At 49.2% G+C, this 23,964-nt stretch overlaps 1 protein-coding gene across 1 annotated transcript in view; it reads left to right on the forward strand.

Annotated features, from left to right (window-relative positions):
* Positions 1–23,964, forward strand: part of RASSF5 (Ras association domain family member 5) — an 81,225-nt gene that overhangs the window by 14,365 nt on the left and 42,896 nt on the right. The window contains exon 2 of the mRNA XM_003930440.4: positions 16,416–16,537. Within this exon, the coding sequence (XP_003930489.3) occupies positions 16,416–16,537 (122 nt within the window). The remainder of the gene's footprint in view (positions 1–16,415; positions 16,538–23,964) is intronic.

The raw sequence follows: 23,964 nt of genomic DNA on the forward strand, positions 1-23,964 counted from the left end.
TTCATATCTGTACTTCTGCACGAGCTTCATCTGCCATCCTGTGGTTTGCGTCTGCCCAGGCAGGTCTCCTTGCAATCCTATTTGGCTGTCCTTATCTTTGGGGTCTGTGGGATACTGCCATGGATATACTCCAGGTTAACAAGGCTAGGCTGCCCTTTTGCCCCTTCTCAGAGATTATGTCTGCTTCAAAAACAAAAACATGGCCAGGCGCAGTGACACATGCCTATAATCCCAGCACTTTGAGAAGCTGAAGTAGGTGGATCACCTGAGGTTGGGAGTTCAAGACCAGCCTGACCAACATGGAGAAACCCCACCTCTACTAAAAATACAAAATTAGCCGGGTGTGGTGGTGCATGACTGTAATCCCAGCTACACAGGAGGCTGCGGCAGGAGAATTGCTTGAACCCAGGAGGTGGAGGTTGCAGTGAGCCGAAATCGTGCTATTGCACTCCAGCCTGGGCGACAAGAGTAAAACTCCATCTCAAAAAACAAAAACAAAAACAAAAACAAAACAAAACAAAAAAAACCACACACAAACACAAAACACCAAGCAAATGAAAACAACCTTCTCCTCTTTCCATATGTGCCCCTCACTTCTAGAGCCCACATCCTTTGTCAGCCACCCAGGGTACTCCGTCTGTCTTCTCAGGGGCCCCAGGGATGGGCGAGAAGTCCTAGAGCCCAGGGTTGGGGGACCTCTGCTGCTTTATCTCTCTTACACCCAGAGCAGAGTGACAGGCACCGAGAGGAAGGCCCCTCCTGAGCGGTGCTGGGGCCGAGAGGGTATTTGGCAGTTCCACAGTGGCTTTGGATACCACAGGCTTGCTGCTATTTGTTGAATTCCCTTAAACCCAGCTGCTTACAGTGTTTTAAATTGTTTTTTTCTTTTCTTAAGGGGCCTGGCAATAGGATTTCTTTCTCCTTGTGGTGATGATCAAACCAGTATGTATCTTTACTGAACTCTCTCTCTCGAATCCTTGCATAGCCTTTTCCAGTCTCACGGGTCTTGGTTGTGACCGCCTGTGCTTTGTAACAGTGCTGAACTCTGGCAGGCCCTCGGTCGGTACGTGTTGAGTGAATGCAGACCACACATGCACAAATGAACAACTGGGGGATATGGGAAGAGGGGAGACGGAACCATAGAAAAAGGTTTAGTTCTCTCTTTCTGTGTCTCTGAGTACGTATGTCCTGATGGTCACACAGACTTTAATTGCCCTATTCAAAAACCGTGCCATGGCTTTGGCCTTCTCTCTGCATGGCCATACCCCATATGCAGCTTGAACCTTTTCCGATACGGTGTTGGAGGGTCCGGGTGACAAATCTGTCACATTCGCTTGCACGTGAGGAATGAGGTCTCTTTGGCTCGCTCATGCTTGCATCCTGCCCCAAACCATTTACTTTTATCCTTTCTCCCAAAATAGATTGCCTCTTACCATTCTTGGCCAAGGGGGGATTCTCAGGGCTGCTCTGTGATGTACGCTGAGGAACTGCAGACTTTGCTGCCTCTTTCTGCTCCCTCCACATTTTCTCCTGACATCAACAAGCTATACCACAGGAGGGGCCGCAGTGCCGTGGTCTAAGAAGGTCCGTCAAACAGAGGTACATCTCTTCAAGGGGCAGAGAGCGTCATCAGGAAACATAATGTATATAAAAAATACAAAGAATCCCCCACAATGTAGTCAAGCCAAAATGGATTAAAATTAAAATGTAAAATAGTTGAGCTATTGTTAAGAAGACTGGACCCATTTAAAAGTAAGGCTAATTTTAGACAACAGTGGAAAATGGTTAAAGCAATAGAAATGTTATAAACATTGGAAGTATAAAAAATATATGCTGGGCACAGTGGCACACGCCTGTAATCCCAGCACTTTGGGAAGCTGAGGTGGGCAGACCACCTGAGGTCAGGAGTTCAAGACTAGTCTGGACAACATGGTGAAACCCTACCTTTACTAAAAATACAAAAATTAGGTGGGCATGGTGGTGGGCACCTGTAGTCCCAGCTATTGGGGACGCCGAGGCAGGAGAATCGCTTGAAACCAGGAGGTGGAGGTTGCAGTGAGCTGAGATCACACCACTGCACTCCAGCCTGGGTGACAGAACAAGACTCTTTCTTAAAAAAAAAAAAAAAAAAAAAAAACTGGCCAGGAACGGTGATTTACACCTGTAATCCCAGCACTTTGGGAGGCTGAGTCAGGCAGATCACAAGGTCAGGAGATTGAGACCATCCTGGCCACATGGTGAAACCCCGTCTCTACTAAAATACAAAAAAAAAAAAAAAAAAAAAAAACTGGGTGTGGTGATGTGTGCCTGTAGTCCCAGCTACTCTGGTGCCACTGCACTCCAGCCTGGGCGACAGAGCAAAACTCCATCTTAAAAAAAAAAAAGAAAAAGAAAAAAGCACATTCTCTCTCTCTCTCTCTCTCTCTCTCTCTCTCTCTCTCTCTCAATATATATGTATATGTATATGTATATACACACACACACACACACACACACATATATATATATATATGTGTATATGTGTAAAAACATCAGGGGATGGGGCAGAAGTGATTGGAAGGAGAGCTCTCACATTGTCCTAGCAGAGAATCAGTTAATACAGTCTAAAGTTGAAGCATGGATTGTTAAAAATGATTCAACCCTATTAAATGTGTTTATAATACACACACACACACACACACACACACACACACACACACACGGCAGAGTGGGGACATGCTTCAGGCTTTAGCACCCACAAAGAACAAAGTGGTGGCAAACAGGCCACGTGGAAAAGGTGCCGGGGTCCTGGGTGTGTGGCAGGCACTGCTCTTACTTCCTGCGTCATTTGTCTGAACTTGTTGTGAACTGTCCTTCCTCTACGCACTCCTCCCAAGACACCCCCACCTCAGCACGCCCAGCCTGGCCTGGCCACGGTACCTTCCTTTTGTTGGTGTTTTCAGCTTAGGGATGCGTGGTTGTGTTGGAGATGGATGATTAATATGCCTGCCTGAGAGGCACACCCACCCACACCCACCCACGTGAGACAGGATGGTGCCCCTGAGGGCCAGCCGGGGCATCCAGCTTCTGCCAGGCAGGCTGGGTGTGTTTGGGAGGAGGGCACAGGGGACACATCCAGCCTGCCTGGGAATGTGGCTTGGAGAATATATCATTGATACCTTAGATCCAGGGATCCAGGTTCCAGAAAGACTATGTTTGTTTGTTTTTGTTAGAGACAGGGTCTCACTCTGTCACCCAGGCTGGAGCGCCATGGACCAATCATAGCTCGCTACAAGCTTGAATTCCTGAGTTCAAACTATCTTCTCACCTCACCCACCTGAGTAGCTGGGACTACAGGCACATGCTCCCTCCCTCGCCTCCCCTAACAAAGGTTTTAATTATTTTGTAGAGATGCGGTCTCACTATGTTACCCAGGCTGGTACCAAATTCCAGCCTCAAGCAATCCTCCTGCCTCAGCCTCTCACGGTGCAGGGATTGCAGGCATGAGCTACCTTGAGGGGGCCACAGAGAATTTTAGGATCTGCTTTGGTCTCTGAGCAACATCCGAGCAGATCTTTCACCTTTCCCTTTAGTACCAAATGGTTGCTCAAAAATGTATGTCAACCCCACCCAGCCCTGCCACACAGAAAACTCATACAGTCATTTTGGAAGAGAGTAAAGGATAGTCTTTTGGGGTAGTGTGTAGCTCTCTTCCCTGTGCCTCAGTTTAGCAGAGACTCCCAGTTTCACCCCACCTCTCCAGCACTTTCCCTCCTCGGCCGGCCTTGGAGGAGCCTGCCTCCATAAAGCCCTCCACCCCAACCCACTATTTCACATGGGGACTCAGCATCTGAGCCAAACTGGAGCGTGCTCAGGCACATCCCCTCTTGGCTCTTCCCACAGAGACAGCAGCCCCTGCGCATCAGCTGCCCACCTTGCCTGTCCACACAAGGGGCTGGCCACCTCTGACCTTAGAGTTCTAGGCCACTCATCTTACCATGACATTGACCTTTCCTGTTTGCTTCCTGGCTTGCTTTCTGGCACTGTGTGTGTGTGTGTGTGTGTGTGTGTGTGTGTGTGTGTGTGTGTGTGTTGCAGTTGGGGCTAGGGTTGTATGGAGGGAGGGAGGAGTCGTGTGCCTCCAGGTCCCCTGGGCTGGGCTGGGCAGGGGATGCTGAATACCCACAGGGTGGTCAGTCCTCTAAAACAAGAAACTACAGTAAGTGGTCTCAAGAGCGCTGGGGTTCGCATGTCTTCGTGCAAACATGAGGATGCAGATGTCCTGAGCTGGCTGCCTGACCCTTGGAGAAGGGAGTTTCCATTCCCTTGCTGCCAGCCTCACTAGGAGTTTAGCCAGGAGTTTGAAAAACATATAGATTGTGTTGATTTTGGCAACGGCTGCAGACCTCCAGGCTTGACTATCACAGTCTCTCCCACTCACCAACATGACCTATCCTTCTAGCCCCCTGCTCTACTCCTCTGGACCCATTAAAGGCAGAAGTTGGAGGGAGGTGGGAGGAACTTAAAGGAGCAGGAAAGTTGCACAATTCCTCTCACCCTAATGCGTTAGACCAGGACCTGAACATTGAGAGGGTTTTGGCTGACATTACGTGCTGAGTCAACAGGAAGCTGAGCGGACTTGGACATCTCATAACGTTGAAATTGACAGCTGCCATTTATTGAGCACTTACCGTATGCCACGCCCTGTTGGATGCTTCACATACATCCTCTCTAATTTTGGCAACAAATGTGCTGGCAAGAAAGATGTTACCACCGCCATTTGCAGTTGAGGAAATCGAGGCTAAGTAAATTCCATATATAACTGAGGTTAATTGTCCAGGTGTCTCATACTCAGTTAGAGGCAGGGCTCAGGTTTAAACGCTGATTCATGTGAGTCCAGAGTCTTTCCACGCCCCAGCGCCTGACTGAGTGTCTCATCTTTTCCACCCATTCTCCAAGGCCTCTACCACATGTGTTAGGCAGTGTGTTTCAAGGGGTCACGCCATCTGGGTAAGGATTTCTGATGTATGGCTGGTTAGTAGATGCATTCTGGTACCCATCTGTGAGGCAGCTGGTGCTGGGACCTTGGTGTCCATTTTGCTGTTGTAGGGAGCGGGTTTGGAGAGGCTGGGCCTCTTTGAGTGGGGGCGGTTGAGAGCCCGCTGCCTTGTGGAGCCTGAGCTTGGCTGCAGAGCTGGCCTCTCTGGGGAAGCTGTCCTGAGAGCTCAGGACAAGAACCTCTGTCTGCTGTCTGGGTAGTTCCAAGTCTCCCAGATGCGGTGTCCCAGAGACAAAGGGGTTGTGGATGGAGGACCAGTTCAGAGCAGGCAGACACTATGGGGTGGCTTCAGAACCGCCCCCCCCCGGATGCTGGAAGCCTCCAAGGCCGATTGGCTTGGTTTAGCTGGGAGGAGAGCTTTGAAGTGGCACATCCCAGGTTCTCCAAACACAAGGCAGAGGCCCCGGGGGGGAGGGGGGCACTCTCCCTGCTCCCTGCTAGGACAGAGGAAAAATCACTCCTTGCCCAAATCCCTTCAACCCACGCTGTTTCTAGCCTTGGGCCACCCTAACTCCCATCCCTGATGAAATCCATTTCTGGCCTCAAGCAGTACAGAGTCAGGGACCAGGAGCAAGCAGAGGGGATGGTGCTGAGGAATGGGCTGTTGAGGAAGAGCCAGGAATGGTGGGTCTTCACTCTCCACCCCGCCACTCGCCAGCTACGAGGCTGCCAACAGGTCATTTCACTCTTCAAGTCTCAATTTTCCTGTCTCTAAAATAGGAATAGACCCAATGAGTTAAAAACTTACGTCCACAAAAAATCTGCACATGAATGTTTATAGCAACTTTATTCAGAATTGCAAAACTTGGACGCAACCAAGATGTCCTTGGGTAGGTGAAGAGATAAATAAACTATGGTCATCCAGATACTGGAATATTATTCACCAGTGAGAAGAAATGAGTTATCAAGCCATGAAAAGACAAGAAGCCTCATAAATATATGTACATCTACTATGTACCCACATTTTTTTAAATTAAAAAAAAATAAATAAAAGACAGGGAGATAAAACCAAGTGAATACACAGTACTAAGTGAACAAGCCAATCTGAATATTGGCTATGTACCTTATAATTCCAGCTATATGATATTCTGGAAAAGATAAATCTATGGAAACAGTTAAAAGATCAGGGATTGCCAGGGTTAGAGAGGAAGAAGGGATGAATAGGCAGAGCACAGGGGGTTTTTAGGGCAGTGAAACTCCTCTGTCTGGTGTTATAATAGCGTGTGTATGTCCACAGCCAGAGAATGTATAGCACCAAGAGTGAACCTAATGTAAACAGTGGACTCTGGGATACTGATGGCTGGTATAGGTTCATCAGTTGTGACAAATGTACCACCGTGGTGGGGGATGCTGACAATAAAGGAAGCTGAGCCTATGTAAGGGCAGGGGCATAAAGGAACTCTCTGTATTTCCTGCTCAATTTTACTGTGAAACAACATTGTTCAAAGAGAGTCTATTTTTTAAAAATTAGTGGTAGCCAGGCATAGTGGCTCACACCTGTAATCCCAGTACTTTGGGGGTACAAGGCAGGGAGATGACTTGAGGCCAGGAGTTTGAGACCAGCCCGGACAACATGATGAAACCTCGTCTCTACAAAATATTTAAAAATTAGCCAGGTGTGGTGGTGTGTGCTTGTAATCTGGGCTACTCAGTGGGAGGACTGCTTGAGCCTGGGAGTCAAGGCTGCAGTGAGTCGTGTTCACGTCACTGCACTCCAGCCTAGGTGGCAGAGTGAGACCCTGTCTCAAAAAAAAAAAAAAAATACAGTAAATTAAAAATTGAGGTAGAAATACATATCGCACAGTCATAGTATGGATTATATGAAGTAATGCATGTAGAATACCTGGTGCATTGTGGGTAGCAAGTAATGGTTCCTGACGCATCACAATGTGGGTACCTGATTTTTCTTTGTTCCCTTTTTGTGGCATTTTTCCATTAGTAAAGAATACATTGCTGTGCAAGGTGGCTCACGCTTATAATCCCAGCACTTTGGGAGGCCAAGGCAGACAGATCACCTGAGGTCAAGAGTTTGAGACCAGCCTGACCAACATGGAGAAACCCCATCTCTATTAAAAATATAAAAATTGGCCAGGTGTGGTGGCACATGCCTATAATCCCAGCTACTTGGGAGGCTGAGGCAGAAGAATCACTTGAACCCAGGAGGCAGAGGTTGCGATGAGCCAAGATTGCGCCATTGCACTCCAGCCTGGGCAGCAAGAGTGAGACTCTGTCTCAAAAAAAAAAAAAAAAAAAAAATCATTCTAAAAATTTAAACAATTTAGAAACTATAAAGCACTTGAAATCCCATTACTCAGAGCAAACATGTAATCTGCCTTCCAGACCTCTCTCTGCATAATGTATATATATGTATGTGTAGATTTTATATGATTGAAATCATAAAACACAACTTTTTTCCCTCTTCAGACATATGCTTGGACATATTTTCATACTGACCAATATTGATATGCATTATCTTATGTAATGGCTACATAGTATTCCATTTTAAAATATAATTATAACTAGTCTTTTGTAGATGGCTATGGGGATATTTCTAGCATTTTGTTGCATTAACAACTATGTGATGAACATTTTAGTGACGATAAATTTAGATATGAGTAAATACACACTCAGAATAAATTCCTGCAGGAAATCGAGGCCACCAGTAAGGCAGTACCTTCTCATTTCCCCACATCCTCTTTAATACTGGAAGTTATCAACTTTGGTTAACAATTTTCTTTTCTGAAACTAGAGGGAGATTTTAGAAGTTCAAATGTTGGAGGAGAGGTGAGTAGAAAGGCAGGAAGGAGGGACCCCCCCAGGGGGCCGGCAGAGGTTTCTCTGTGAGGTGGGGCAGGGTTGCCCTTCACAGACTCCAAGTACCCCGAGTCCCTCCCTGCTGTAGTGAGCTGAGGCCTGGGGCTTCCCTTGCTCACAGGGGAGCTGTGGAAGGTCTGAGGATGATGAAGACTTTTTCCTTAGGATTGCGACATGCCTCCAGTTGAAGGTCTGGAGGAAGGTCAGTGGACGCTGTTGGGATGTGCACAGATGGGCTTTTGAGATGAGGATGTGTGATGCTGTGGCCAGGGGCCAGACAGATTTAGACGTTAGCAAGGTAAGAAGAAAGGCTAATATTACTGAATTCTTAGTTTGTAGTAAGTGTTGTGTTGTTGTTTACATAACTTCCTCACTTAATTCAGCAACTGTACTGCTATCATCTCCATTTAACAGATGAGGAAACTGAGGCCAGAAGCGGTAAGGACACTGGCCCGGGGTCAGATCAGCACTCATACTCTGGTCCCTCCACTTCAGCAAAAGGCAGAGAACCATTCCTTCCTTTATTCACTCAATCCATTTGTCGTAGTCCCTTTCTGAGTGCTTGCTAGTGAATGGGCTTCCCAGACTCGAAGCAGAGCCCAGAGCAAAGGGCTGGGGAAAGGGTCGGATTCAGGAACTGAGCCAAGGAGAGCTGGAGTGGGCGATAAGGTTGCAGTGGGAACGACGGGTGTCTGTTGTATGAGAGCCTGAGTCTCAAGGGACATCATGGGGCCAGGTTGAGAAGGGATGTCCTAGCTGGGGGAGGGTGCAGGGCACTGCAGGTGGTAGAGCCGCCCTGGGATGGTCTGTGCACAGAGGGCACTGGAGACCCTCTCTGGGTGGTCTTGAAGCTGCCATAGCTGGTCCAGCCCAGAGGCTCCAGGGGGGCAACCCCCAGTGCAAAAATGGGAGATTCTTAAAGGAGAATTCCCTTGAGAAGGGAGTGAAGACAGGCACTATGAAATGGTGACAGTCCCCACTGATTTGTCAAGAGGATCAGAATACCCTTTACACCTGCCTTCTTAAAACTTCCGAGGCCGGGCGCGGTGGCTCAAGCCTGTAATCCCAGCACTTTGGGAGGCCGAGGCGGGTGGATCACGAGGTCGAGAGTTCGAGACTATCCTGGTCGACATGGTGAAACCCCGTCTCTACTAAAAATACAAAAAATTAGCTGGGCATGGTGGCTCGTGCCTGTAATCCCAGCTACTCAGGAGGCTGAGGCAGGAGAATTGCCTGAACTCAGGAGGCGGAGGTTGCGGTGAGCCGAGATCGCGCCATTGCACTCCAGCCTGGGTAACAAGAGCGAAACCCCGTCTCAAAAAAAAAAAAAAAAAAAAAAAAAAAAAAAAAACTTCCGTAAATTATAATTTTCCAAGGCATATATTTTTTTTTCAGATTTCCCTGTAGTGCCTAAGAACAAAATTATCTTTAAACTAAAAGTGATTTGTGTTCTTGTTTCGGAAATAACTATAGGAGTAAGGTTGGTGAGACTCAGGAATCCACACAGCAGAGCAGTAGAAGGAGAGGGCAGGGAATGGATCATTAACTCTTTTTTAAAATTTTTTTTATTTTTTTGAGATGGAGTGTTGCTTTTTATTTTTGAGATGGAGTGCAGTGGCATGATCTCAGCTCACTGCAACCTCCGCCTCCTGGGTTCAAGAGATTCTCCTGCCTCAGCCTCTCAAGTAGCTGGGATGACAGGCGTGCACCACCACGCCCGGCTAATTTTCGTATTTCTAGTAGAGACGGGGTTTCACCATGTTGGTCAGGCTGGTCTCAAACTCCTGACCTTGTGATCTGCCTGCCTCAGCCTCCCAAAGTGCTAGAATTACAGGTGTGAGCCACCGTGCTGGGATCATTAACTCTTAACTGGAAGCCTCCCCTTTCCAGGGTGTCTATGTAATTCTTGGCATCAGGAACCCCATTTGATCTTCATGGCAGCCCTAGGAACTGGCTATTATGATTCCTATTTTACAGTAGAAAAAATTATTGTTCAGAGAAGTTCATAACTTACCCAGGGTCACAGAACTAACTGAGCAGGGCCTGGAGACCACATCTTCTTCAAAGTCCATTCTCTTTCCATGACATCATAGCACAGGCCAGGCTGCTAGTCCTCAGGGAGCATGGGGAAGCAGGTGGGAAGGTTTACTGTGAGATTGGCTTTCTTCAAAAAGGCCTGGAGGTGTTCAGAGAATGGGCATAGGTTCCTGGATTCAGAAGCTGTCCTGCTTCCCCTCAGGCATCAGAAGTTGCTTTGTCCATGCAGAGTGAGAAGCTGCTGTTCACTGACCTGGGACTGACCACAGAAGAGGCTGGTAGCTCTGCTGTCATCTGGGCTCAGTAGTCTCAGTGCCTGCCCTGTCCTCACCCCTGCCTTGGCATGGGCTGGAGGAGGGGGAGAGTTAAGTGAAGGGGTCTATGTTGTCTATCTTGCATGCAACTCTGGGGTGAAGGGGACTTAAGGGTTTCTTATCAACAGAATAAGTTCTTATCAACATACCCGTTTTCTGGTTCAGAAAACAGCCACTCGGGCCATTCAGCCACATGGCAGAGGATGCATGTGTGTGCCTCTGTGTGTGTGTGTATGTGTCTGTGTGTGTGTGTGTATGTGTCTGTGTGTGTATGTGTCTGTGTGTGTGTGTGTGCCTCTGTGTGTGTGTGTATGTGTCTGTGTGTGTGTATGTGTCTGTGTATGTGTGTGTGCCTCTGTGTGTGTGTCTGTGTGTGTGTATGTGTCTGTGTATGTGTCTGTGTATGTGTGTGTGCCTGTGTGTGTGTGTGTGTGTCTGTGTGTGTGTGTGTGTGTGTGTGCGTGCATTTGGCCACTAGGGTGGGGCAAAAACTAACATTGGCAGCCCTGGGGATTAAGGGGAGGTTTGCAGCTTCTGAAGTTTGGAGAAACAGTCTCCCTAGCTGTGGAACTCTTATGTACTTCCACCTGCTGGCTTTACCTCTTCAGGGCTAAAGTAAAAGAAGTCATGCCATCTCCAAGCATAGGCCACCATGGCCTCTGGGTCATGTTTGAGGTGGTGACCTTGGCAGTAACCTGCAGGGACTGTGAAGGCCAGGAGCAGGCCTAGTAGTTAGGCAGATGGTCTTGGCCTCAGTTTACCACTCTCTAGCCTCCCTGTCCTGTCCTGATAGCCCCCTGTGATCTCTGGAGGAGGTTTCCACTAGAAACCGCCATCTGTTTGGGCCTAAGGGCTCTGTGTTCCTAATATGGCCCTGGGTCTGTGTTAAGTATTGAACTGGGCTTTCCCCAAAAACGACACACTTAAGTCCTAAGGCCCAGGCTGGGCACAGTGAATCATGCCTGTAATCTCGGCACTTTGGGAAGCTGAAGTGGGAGGATCACTTGGGACCAGGAGTTTGAGACCTGCCTGGGCAACAGAGACCCTGTTTCAACAACAACAACAAAAATCAACTGGGCATGGTGGCATGTAGTCCTAGCTACCCAGGATACTGAGGTAGGAGGATCACTTGAGCCTAGGAGTTTGAGGTTACGGTGCGCTATGGTCACGCCACTGTACTCCAGCCTGGGCAAGAGAGTGAGATTCTGTCTCAAAAAAGAAAAAAATTTCTAACCTCCTGTAGCTCAGAATGCAACTTTATTCAGAAATATGGTAGCTGCAGGTGTCGGCAAGATGAGGTCACACTGGAGTAGGGTAATGACTGGTATTCTTATAAGAAGACAGGCTGAGGGTGATGGCTCATGCCTGTAATCCCAGCACTTTGGGAGGCTGAGGTGGGCGGATCACCTGAGGTCAGGAGTTCGAGACCAGCCTGATCAATATGGAGAAACCGTGTCTCTACTAGAAATACAAAATTATCCAGGCGTGGTGGTGCGTGCCTGTAATCCCAGCTACTCACGAGGCTGAGGCAGGAGAACCACTTGAACCCGGGATCAGAGGTTGCAGTGAGCTGAGATCATGCCGTTGCACTCCAGCTTAGGCAACAAGAGTGAAACTCCAGCTCAAAAAAAAAAAAAAGACAGAAGCACAGGGAGAACGCCACATGAGGATGGACGAAGAGGCTGAAGTCACAAGGAATGCCAGCAGATCATCAGAAGCTCGCAAGAGGCAATGCAGGACTCTCCATATTTCAGACCAGGCCTAGCCCCACCAACACTTTATTTCAGTGTAGCCTCCAGACCTGCGAGACAGTCATTTTCTGCCTAAGTCACTTGGTTCATTCATGGCACTTGGTTATGTGGTCCTGGGTGCTGAGGTCCTGGGCCCTCGTTCCTGGCTCCTGGTTGTGGCGCCCTCCTGGGGAGAGGGGCGCCTATTGTGGTTGGTCTCCTTCATTTCTCTTTACGGTTGTTCCCTTTGTGTATTCCCATAGGCCCCTCTTCCAAAACCTGGAAGCACATGTACCTGCCTCAAAGCATCCCCTGGGAATAGGGATAGGGGCTGTCATTGGAAGAAAAGGCTAGAAAGGGGAAAGGATCATTTGATTTTACAGGCAATGTCAATATCAAGAAATACCTGTTCTCCCGGAGAAACTGCAGCTAGAACCTGCAAATGTTGCTCCCGAATCTGCTGCTGCCTCTTGTTGGCGAGATCCTTGTCCTAACCCTTCAGTGATGACAGAGTCCCCTGATTCCTCTTGGCCCCTGTGATAAGGTCATAGGGTTTACCTGGAGTCTGATCTCTTATAGAAGCTCCCCAGAGCCGCCTGCACCCTGAAGCCCTCCCTGCCTGCTCTGGCTGGCAACGATCTCTAATTGAGCAAGCTCCCTGGGTCTGCGCCACAGCCAGTCACCTGCTTTGGGCTGTCTCCATTGTTCATTATCTTTTCCCATTTTGGTTCCATCTGCCCAGGGAGCCTGGGTTCCCCAGGGGTCTTATCCTATTCATCTTCACCCTCAGGCTAGTACAGAGCATGAGGAAATCCCCATGCTCCAGACACTGATGCTGCTGCCATATGTGATGGGAGGGCTGAACCCTTCCTTCCTGGGAGCCACGTGCCACCCAGGGTTTCCCTTTTCCCTCCCTCCTTCCTCATCCAAACTGAGCACCGTGGCCGGGTGCAGTGGCTCACACCTGTAATCCCAGCACTTTGGGAGGCTGAGGTGGGCACATCGCTTGAGCCCAGGAGTTCGAGACCAGCCTGGGCAAAATGGTGAAACCCTGTCTCTATTAAAAATACAAAAATTAGCCGGGCGCGGTGGCTCAAGCCTGTAATCCTAGCACTTTGGGAGGCTGAGGCGGGTGGATCACGAGGTCAAGAGATCGAGACCATCCTGGTCAACATGGTGAAACCCCGTCTCTACTAAAAAATACAAAAAAAAAAAAAAAATAGCTGGGCATGGTGGCGCGTGCCTGTAATCCCAGCTACTCAGGAGGCTGAGGCAGGAGAATTGCCTGAACCCAGGAGGCGGAGGATGCGGTGAGCCGAGATCGTGCCATTGCACTCCAGCCTGGGTAACAAGAGCGAAACTCCGTCTCACAAAAAAAAAAAAAAAAATACAAAAATTAGCCAGGCATGGTGCCAGCTGCCTGTAGTCCCAGCTACTCAGAAGACTGAGGTGATAGGATTGCTTGAGCCTCGGAGGTGGAGGTTGCAGTGAGCCATGATAGAGCCACTGCACTCCAGCCTGGGCGGCAGAGTGAAACCCTGTCTTAAAAAGAAAAGATGAAACATAAATTGAGCACCAGCTGAAGGCTGTGGAGGACAGTGGAATGTCAGCGGCAGGGGTTGGTTTGGTTTGGCAGTGGCTGGTGATGAGCTGCCTTATGGGAACCGTGGTCTGCAGAGGATTAACCACTGGGTCCTGGTGGAATGTGGCCCTGTCTTTGGAACTCATGGGGCTCCCCAGTCCCTGAACACATCAGGCCTGCAGGCGGTTGCTTCTGGGTTTGAAGAAAGGCATGGGGGTTCTGACTTCATCTCTGCTGGCCTAAAAGCCCTGGGTTTGGCATTTCCAGGACCAGGAAGTATGAAAATGTGCTTCAGAGGTTTTGCTGCAGCCTGTGATTACATGGTCCCATGGAACAAAGTCTTTAGTGCTCAGACATGCTTCTTATAAAATCCCAGAACACTTCTCAGAGGCTTCTGCTCCTTAGCATTGCCTGGCTCAGCATCAGACCTGTAAAGAGATCTTTCTAAGGTTTTGGTGCTGTTTTCAGGGTGTGTGTGTGTGTGAGAGAGAGAGAGAGATGGAAATTGAGAGATTCAGATGCACAGAAGGACAGAGGCTGCCTGTGCCAATAGGACAAGGAGCTGAAAGAGAGCAGAGAGAACTTCCTCCTGCCCCCGAGACCTCCCCATTTGTGAGTGATGGCAGCTCTCATCACCGTGGAGTTGGGTGAGCTTTCAATCCTTCTTCCTCTTCCTCGTTCCCACTTCTTGGCATCCCCAGAGCATTCTTCATCTTTCAGAGCTCTACCAGAGCCAGCCAGGTGTATCCCAGGGCCAGTGCCGGGAACAGTGCTTCCCATTGTGGGCTCTGGCCTCAGTGCTCCCTTATCAAAGCCCTGGTGTTTCTGGGCACTGCGGGCAGACGCTTGGCCTGTGCTTCCCTTTGTACCCTTCACCTTATCAAAGGGGAGGCTGTTCTGTGCTGAGCAAGAGGTCTCCCACGGAAGGCCCAGAAATGCATGTGGGTACCTGCAGGTAGCTGGGTGCATACCCCGGGGAGTTGACGGCATTCATTCTCTCTCCAACTGAGAGGAGGAGGGAGGATAAGACAGACGTGGGCTCTGAAGGAGAGGATATCAGTGGGCCTCGCTTTCAAGCATGAGGGAGATGAGTAGTGGAGCTTCCAGACGGTCTTGCAGAAAGGTGGTCCAGGCCATGGGTAAGAAGTTTCTGGGGTCTCTGCGTGAGCACCCACATTTGTCAGGGTGCTCCCCTGCAGACATCAGTGGCAAAGCCTGTGCAAGGAACATAGCCCAGGTGTTTATGTTTTGGGCATTAAGGGAAGGGACAGCTGGGGAGGGGGGATGTCATTCTGAAGCTCCCCAAAAGCAGGGAGAAAAAGGGCCACCACCCCTCCCCCAAGACAGAATGTGCTGTGGTGGCTTTTAAAAATAGACACCAAAGGTACTGAATTTTTGGAGCTTGTTAGAAGGAAAAAAAAAAGCATTTTGGGGGTGCCTGAGCCCTTATCAACCAAAAGTGGTCCCCTAATCCCCGCAATCAAGTCCAGGCTGTTGTATCTCCTGCCACAAAAGCCCACCCACCCCAGCCCATCCTCACGATGTGCCTTCACAATCAGGAAGAAAAATTCATGAGTGTCCAGCACCTGGAAGGCTGGGCCTTCTGGCTGAGCTGAGGCACCTCTGGGACAAGTCACCTGACTGACCCGGCAGCTACCTGTGGGGACCAGACCTCAGACCCACGCATTTTGCCTGCAGATGGACTTGTGTTACTTTCTTTTGCTGCCACCTCTTCTTCACTCCCCCGACCCCTGCTCCCCTGCCCTCCCCTCACCTCGCTGAGTCTCCCCGTCTCCTGCCCCCTTTGAGTTCATCTCCCTTCGGTCAGGAGGCTCCGGAGAGAGCCCGTGAGAAAGCGGGAAAATACTAGCAGCTTTGGTGCTGCCACTGATGAGCTGTGTGTCACTGGGTACCTCACGTTTTCTCCCTGGCCTCAGTTTCCCCATCTTTAAGGTAGTCCCCAAGGCTCTTCTCAACTCTGGTCACTGTCTCTGCCTCCATGGGAGTGAACGCTGTCGATGGAATGTGCTTCCTTGTGGAATCCCCTGATCTGGGATGTGGTCTGCGGGCTGTTTCAGCTGGGTTCAGAGTCGCATCCCCACATTCTAGCCGGGCCAGGTCAGAGAGGGGTAAGAGCCCTTCCTGCTGATGATAATGCCTTTGTCTCTGGAAACACTTTTAATTCTTCAAGGTATGTCCTCCTTTATCACCAGAAGCAGGCAGGGCAGCTATTACCCATACAGGCTGAATATCCTTTATCTGAAATGCTTGAGACCGGAAGTGCTTCCAATTTTGGACTTTTCTCCGATTTGGGAATATGTATGATACCAGTTGAGTGTCCCAAATTTGAAAATCAAAAATCCTAAATGCTCCAGTGAGTACTTCCTTAGAATGTCATGTTGGTGCTCAAAGAGTTTCAGATTTGGGAGCATCTGGGAGATCTGATTTTCAGCTTGGGATGCACAACCTGTATTTTACAGATGAGCAATACAAGGCCCAGAAAAGTCAAGTCCTTTCCCAGGGATTCATGACCCCTGATGATTAATGTAAAGTGGTAGAAAGAGCACCAGTCTGGGAGCCAGAATATCTGACCTCAAGAAAGTCACTAAGTCTTTAGGCCCCAATTTTCTGTCTGTAAAATGGAAATAATAATGATTGCAGAGTCACACAAAGCAATGTAGGCAAAAGCAATTTGCAAACATGTAAAGCACTTAACTTGCATCATTCCTGGAGGCTCCAGGAGCAGGGAAGCATTCTCACGCTGTCTCCTGGCCCTCCACTTCTCTCCTGCGCTGCTCTTCCCGTTGGGAACTAATGCAATCTCCCGGGTTGTTTTTCTGGGTGAAAGTGGGGAGGAGTCCTGCCTGTCCCCTAATCTCCCTCTGGTGTTTTCCCTCCAGACTGTAAATTCACCTGTCACCCAGAGTGCCGCAGCCTGATCCAGCTGGACTGCAGTCAGCAGGAGGGTTCATTCCGGGACAGATCCTCTCCAGAAAGCACCCTTACCCTGACCTTCAGCCAGGTAGGTGGCAAAGTTCACGGACCACGATGGAAACAGCCCCTGCAGGTGCCCCGGGCTCCACTTTCTCTCCCAGGAGCTCTGGTGAGCAGGAGGTGGCATGAGGCCTCGGATTCCACGTGCACTGGTTGGAGTTTGCAGATACCCTTTCCAAGGGGACTAGGGGCAGTGGCACAGGGAACTCTGAAGATGCTCAGAGGTCCCCTGTAGTTCTCCCAAGTCCAGAGCCTATTGTGGCTTAGGGCTCTGGGCCAGAGATGTGGGTATGGGTAAGCAGTGGGGTGGCTTCCAGAGAAGCCTTCTGATGGTCCCTAAAGGCCTCATAGCCATGGGATAGTGGAGATGCTGGGGCTAAGGCATCAACTAGCACATTGTTCCGCCAGGCCAGCCCAACCTTCAGAGGGGCTGAGCAAATGTTCCCTCCCTGTGTTAAAGAACCAGAAAATTGGTGTCCAAAGCAACTTTTGGTTCTGGGTTTTGTAAAGACACTTGAACTGCGATGTATCTGAACTTTGGTTTCTAGGATTTAGAATGGGGACAGAGGTGTGTGTTTATTGCTTCTTGCATTGAACAAGTATTTATTGAGTGTCTACTGTGTACCAAGCATGAGTGAGAGTCAGGGTAATAAATGATACATCACAGTCCTTGTCCTCAGATAGCTTACATTCTGGCAAGGGAAGCAGAATGCCTACGAATACCATATACTGTGATGCATGTTGCAATAAAAGTATGAACCGGATGTTTGGATACATACTACAATTGTTTCTGCTGGGAGAAATCATTGAAGGCTTCCCAGAGGAGGTGATTGATCTAAGCCTTACTGTGTGAGTTGAAGGTTGCCGGTCAGGGAAGTTAAGAAGTTTCCTAGAATATGATCCTTTAATTCATTTAACAAATAAGTTTTGCATGTTCACCATGTGCCAGGGCCCAGGAAGGCTGAGGGCTTAATGATGAAAAGAGTAGACATGGCTTCTTGCATCCAGTGCTCACAGTAGGGTAGGGGAGTGAGACTTTAAGCAGATATATCCCGTGTATCTGATGGAAAATCTCAGGGTGCTCTCAGAAACCGTAGTGGGGGGCCCAGGTGCTGGATGGGGACTCACGAGCAGCCCCAGGTCTCCAGAGTAGCCATCACGTGCCTTTTCTGGAACACAATCAACAGTGTTCAAATGCCTGATTCACTATGGGTGTTACCAGACTCCCAGCTGTTCCTGCATGCCTTTCTCTGTCCCTGGAAAAAGAATTATTAGAAAGCAAGAATGACATATGTTTTTATAAGGGTGATACTGTGTTGGTTCTCAAATGTATATGTTAAAATTTGGTACATCCTTCACCGACATTGGAACCGTAATATTTCTGGTGGAGCCTGAAGGTGACCTGGTTGCTTGGAAGGGACTTGCCCTTAGCAGGAACCTGTCCATCTAGGGTTGGGGACAGGGAAAGGAGGGGAGGCACATCTGGTCACCGAAAGCACTGACGGGTGATGCAGGTGTGACCTGAAAGTCTTCCTCAGAAGATGAGGGAGGAGGTTAGTTACACAGCACACCGTACAGCAACATTGCCTAAAAATTTTACTGAAACAGCCCTTTCTGGTTCCAATTTGCTTTTCTCTCCGGGAGCTCCCAAGTGTCTCTCCTCCCGGCTCTCAGCCCTGCCCCGCCCCGCCCTGGAGCCCAGCTGCCCCCACTGCTTCCTGGGTCTCCTTGTTGAGTCTCTTTCTAGTCCTTCCTGTAGAGCAGCAGATCTTAAAAGGAGGTTATTTTACTCGCCCCCTAGACGTTTGTCTGGAGACATTTTTGGCTGTCACAACTTAGGGGATGCTGCTGACTTCTAGAAAGGACAAGGATGCTGCTAGCCGGCCCGTATTGCATAGGACAGTCCCCACAACCAAGAATTATCTGGCCTCCAATGCCAATTGGGCCATGACTGAGAAAACTCGCCATGGAGCGGGTTCGCCAGCTCCCAAGTGTGGCAGGCAAAAGGCCGGGGAAGGCCTGCAGTTGGCTGAACTCATTGTCTCCTCTTCCAAGTATCAGCAGTGAAGAGGTGCTTTCAAGTCTGAGTCTTTGGAAACAGAATGACCCCCTTCCTGCTGCTGGAGAGAGGAGTCAACCTTGGAACCCTCTGGCAAGTGAAATCAGGGCTTGTCTAGAGCAGAAACACCACTGAAATATTGCAAAGGAAGGAGCCAGTAACCCCGCGTGCGAGCTGAACGGCCCCCAGTCGGCAAACAGCCTGGTGTGGGGTTTGCTCCTGGGCCGGCCGGATCAGGCTGCTGCTGTGTTTGCCTTGGACAGGCCTGACAGCGTGCCTCAGGAGGACTGGGGCAGGACCCAGCCTTCTATCAACAAAACCTGGGCCCCGCTCCAGGCCCACTCGCCTCTTCTAAAAAGCCTGTTTGTACTTGTTTCCGCCTTGGCTTGATTTTCTGTTAAATCTCAAGATGGAGCTTTCTTTCACCTTGACGTCATCACCTGGGCTGACCTAACTTTCTGTGCCAGTGCCGTTTCCTTGGGGGATTTAAGGGAGCAGGGGCTCAGATCTGAGCTCAGCTAGTTCCAGGTATATATGGCTTGGGGGCGGGGGGGGGTCTCATCTTGGTGGCATTTCTCCTTTCTGATTTTTTTTTTCCCTGAGACGGAGTCTTACTGTATTGCCCAGGCTGGAGTGCAGTGGCACTATCTCAGCTCACTGCAACCTCCACCTCCTGGGTTCAAGCAATTCTGCCTCATTCAGCCCTCTGTATAGCTGGGATTACAAGTGTGCTCCACCATGCCTGGCTAATTTTTGTATTTTCAGTAGAGACAGGGTTTTACCATGTTGGCCAGGCTGGTCTTGAACTCCTGACCTCAAATAATCCACCCTCCTTGGCCTCCCAAGGTACTGGGATTACAGGCGTGAGCCACCATGCCCGGCCCTCTTTGCTCTTTAAGGAAAAAAAAAATTATTGATTTTCCTCCATCCAGAGAGAACCATTCTTTATTAACATTTTTACATGTTCTTCCTGAACATTCATACATTTTTCAAAACATGGTTGAGATCATCCTATAGATAAGTATTTGGCCTCAACATTTTATTTATTTTGATTTTTATTTTATTTTGGCCTCAACATTCTAAAAGCAACAACCCCAAGGTTCTAACTGTCTTGTCTCTGCCATGCCAGAGGGAGACAGGCAGCTGGGAAGGAAAGGGGGGCAGGTGTGGAAGGGGACAGGGATGAGCTCAGAATCCCCAGTGGCAAACTCACAAGGCCATCGGAAACAGGCATCAGAAACTGAGGAAGGCTGCTGGGAGCTGCCTGTCCTCTTGTCAACCACAGAATCGGTGGTTTTGGAGTCTCTCTTGAAAGATCTCTGAGGTCTCTGCTGTCTGACTTTTCCTTGCACACTACATGTGACCAAGCAAACCCCCCTCGAGTCTGCCCTAGATCCCTTTTCCAGTTTAAGCCTCATTTGCGAGGGAACATCATAGTTATTGGCTAAAGACCACATTCGGTTACCCGAACAGCTGCAGTTCTTTTCCTTAGGATTACACCCCAAAGAATTTGTACTTCCGCTGGTCTTAGAGGTGCTCCTATCACGTCACCACCCCTGGGATGAAAAAAGCCCTGAGTGGCTCCTGGTGCTCTCACGATGAAGTGAGACCTCTGATGGCTTGGTTCAGTCCTTTTGCTGCCTGTGGAGAAGGTGGACCCTAGAGAAGTCTTTGTCCTTGCCCACCACCGTGGATTCTCATTATCGACTCACTGAAGCCCAGGGCAGTCCTGGCAGCTCTGTCCCTCTGGCCTTGGGTGCCACATTTCTTGGATGGAATGCATAGCCTGCAAGAGAGAAACAGAAGCACCCCCGCTCCCACTCCAATCCCTTGCAGCGAGTGCTCAAATCTTACGCCAGCAGGCCCAGAGTCCTTCCCCTTCCTCCTGACCCTCCAGCGTCCCTCATATGGTTTGGATGTGTGTCCCCTCCAAATCTCATGTTGAAATGTCACCTCCAGGGTTGGAGGTGGGACTGGTGGGAAGTGTTTGGGTCATGGGGGTGGATCCCTCATGAATAGCTTGGTGCTGTCCTTGCAATAATGAATGAGCTCTCGCTCTATTAGCTCACACAAGAGCTGGTTGTTTAAGACAACCCTGGTATCTCTCTCTTGCTCCCTCTCTCAAATGTGACATACCTGCTCCCCCTTCCCTTTCTACCATGAGTAAAATCTTCTTGAGGCCTCCCCAGAAGCCGAGCAGATCCTGGTGCAATGCTTGTACACCCTGAAGAACCCCTAGCCAAATAAACCCTCTTTCTTTATAAATTATCCAGCCTCGGGTATTCCTACATAACAACACAGAATGGACTATGGCAGTCCCTGGGTAGCAACCTCAGAAACCGGGCTCCCAGGCCCTCAGCCCCAAAGACCAGCCCCTCCCACGGCTGTTCCCAGACCTTCCACACTCAGGACTCTGGCTACTAGTCCACCTGTCTACTATTTACTTGACATTTCTCTTTAAATAGACTGACTTTCTTAAATTTAAATAAACTTATGTTAAAGAAAATTTTAAAATGTCCTTGAATCACTGTTTTGATGTACTTAGGAATTTTTTCTCTGCACATATTAAATGAATACTGGTAATTTATTTTAATATGTGTCCAAGGACTCCTCAAATTGACTCCACAAATACTTATGAAGCCAGGCACTAGTGAGGCACAGTGGTTCAAACCTTTTATGCCAGCACTTTGTCAGGCCAGGGCAGGAGGGTTGCCTGAGCCCAGGAGTTTGAGAGCAGCCTGGGCAACATAGCAAGACCTTGTCTCTACTAAAAATTAAAAACATTGGCCAGGTGTGGCAGTGTGCACCTGTAGTGTCAGCTACTTGGGAGGCTGAGGTGGGAGGACAGCTTGAACCAAGGAGAGGGAGGCTGCAGTGAGCTATGATCACGTTACTGTACTCCAATCTGGGTGGCAGAGTGAGATCTCGTCTAAAAAAAAATCCAGACACTGTTCTAAAGTCCTTTCAGGTGTCATTTGTGGGAGATGCTGCCCTATAGAGGCCACTCTCTTTGGCCACCTGATACCTGGACTGCCAGGACACTGGGTCCAGGGGGTGTCTAAGGGGCAGTGTGAGCAGTGGAGAGAGCTCCTGGGATGCTGAGATGGAAACATCCGCTGTTCTTACAAATACCAAGGTGCCCTTTCAGAGGAGGCATGGATCTGTATGTACCAATACAGAATTGTGCAGAGTGAAAGCAGGTCCCTGACCAGGCTCAGTGGCTCACACTGATAATCCCAGCACTTTGGGAGGCTAAGGCGGGTGGATCGCCTGAGGTCGGGAGTTTGAGACCAGCCTGACCAGCATGGTGAAACCCCATATCCCCCCCAAAAAATACAAAAATTAGCTAGGCATAGTGGTGCACGCCTGTAACCCCAGCCACTTGGGAAGCTGAGGCAGGAGAATTGCTTGAACCTAGGAGGCGGAAGTTATGATTAGCCTAGATTACGACATTGTGCTCCAACCTGGGCAACAGAGTGAGACTCTATCAAAAAAAAAAAAAGAAAAGAAAAAGAAAGAAAGAAAGCAGGTCCTTTCACAGTATATATAGGACCAGGCTATTTGTATTTTGCGTGTGTGTGTGTGTGTGTGTGTGTGTGTGTGTGTGTGAATGCAGAACGAGGACCTGGCAGTGCTCTGCTAACTACTGAAAGAGATTTCACCCTGGGAGGGGGTGGACATTGAAAGTGGTAGAGTGAGACTCTCACCTTTCGCCTCAGCCTCCCAAGTAGCTGGTCCTACAGGTGTGTGCCACCATGCCTGGATAATTTTTGAATTTTGTTTAGAGATGGGGTCTTACTTGCTGTTTCCGTGTTGTCTGAATAGTCAAATGCTTTTCCTATGTTCCTAGTGTCATAGTTTTAAAAGGCAGTAGCTGTTTTCTTAAAACACAGAACCCTGGCCTGGGTAACTGAAGAGCTACGTTCTAATCCAGATTGTGTAGGTGAAATACTTGATATATGAGACAGGACAAGTCTCTTAGTTTCTCCGAGCCTCAGGTTTCTCCTCTGAGAAATGGGACCCTGTGAGGTTCCAGTGAGAAGTCTGTGAGAGCATGAGTGGACCGAAGAAGGAATATTCTAGGTGACGGTCATGGGCCATCTCTGGTACCTCTAAGGGGCTTACTGGATTTTTTAACTTTGTTAGTCCTGTGATGAACACCCTCAATGGCCTCCCATTGCCTTCAAAATGAGTCTAAATCTAGATTAGTACACACAACCCTTATGGTCTGGCTCTGAGAACTCTCCAAAACACCAGAAAGTGGGGCTACTGTCCTGGATATAAAACCACAACTCTCTGACTTTGTGGTTTGGGTGGACATTTTTTGCTATAAGGCTTATGATTATCATTGAGGCCCCAAGTCACTGTTCCACCCTGTGGATGATGCCCTGTCCCCACTCACCAAAGGGACAGATGGCTTCCAGGTCTCCAGGATAGATTGGCCCAGGCAGCCAGCATTTCAGCCTGGAGGTCCCTGCTGCCTTTTCTGCCTACATCCGCAACCCCAAACACCCACAAATACATACCTGGCCACCGTCAAGCCGTAGCGGGGCCCTGCTGCAATCACCCTTCAGCCCCTGCAGCAGAGTGGTGACTCAGCTGGCTTGGAGTTCTGTGTTTCCTGGCTCCCAGCCTTTTGCTTCCTTTTGCAGACATGCCACTGTCTCCATTAACCTAGTCTCTACCTTTCCAGACCCTTGAGAAAAGGAAGCTCCAGTGGCCAGTCCTCCCTTGTCCCTCAGCCCAACAGCCACATGTTGAACCCAGGATGACCACATGGGGGAGCTGGAGAGCAAAAAGACACGGGCGTAAAGGAGCAGGAGCTGGGTGTGGGGGAATGAATCCTTGCCCGAGGCCCCGGGCTTCCTAACAGGTGTGAGAGACCTACCTGCACAGCTCTCAGGAGGTGCAGGGTCTTGGGTCTCTTCTGAAAGCTTCAACACATGTTAATTGAACTGTGACTGGTAACAACAGTAGCTGACATTTGTTGAGGTATACCTTCAACCGTAATTGTGGATTTGTCTATTTCTCTTTACAGTTAATATGCGTGTATTTTGAAGCTCCGTTATTAGGTGCATATACTTTTTGTATTTTTGCTTTTTTTAACAGGCAGTGTCTCACTCTTTCTCCCAGGCTGGTGTGTAGTGGTGCTCATTGTAACCTTGAACTCCTGGGTCCAAATGATCCTCTAGTCTCAGCCTTCCAGGTAGTTGGTACTGCAGGTGTGTGCCACCATGCCTGGATAATTTTTGAATTTTTTGTAGAGATGGGATCTTGCTCTGTTGCCCAGGCTGATTTTGAACCCCTGGCCTCAAGCGGTCCTCCCACCTTGGCCTCCCAAAGTGCTGGAATCACAGGCATGAGCCACCACATACGGGTACTTTTAGGGTTATTAT

The sequence above is a fragment of the Saimiri boliviensis genome, chromosome 14 (genome assembly GCF_048565385.1).
Source record: "Saimiri boliviensis isolate mSaiBol1 chromosome 14, mSaiBol1.pri, whole genome shotgun sequence".
NCBI lineage: Eukaryota > Metazoa > Chordata > Mammalia > Primates > Cebidae > Saimiri > Saimiri boliviensis.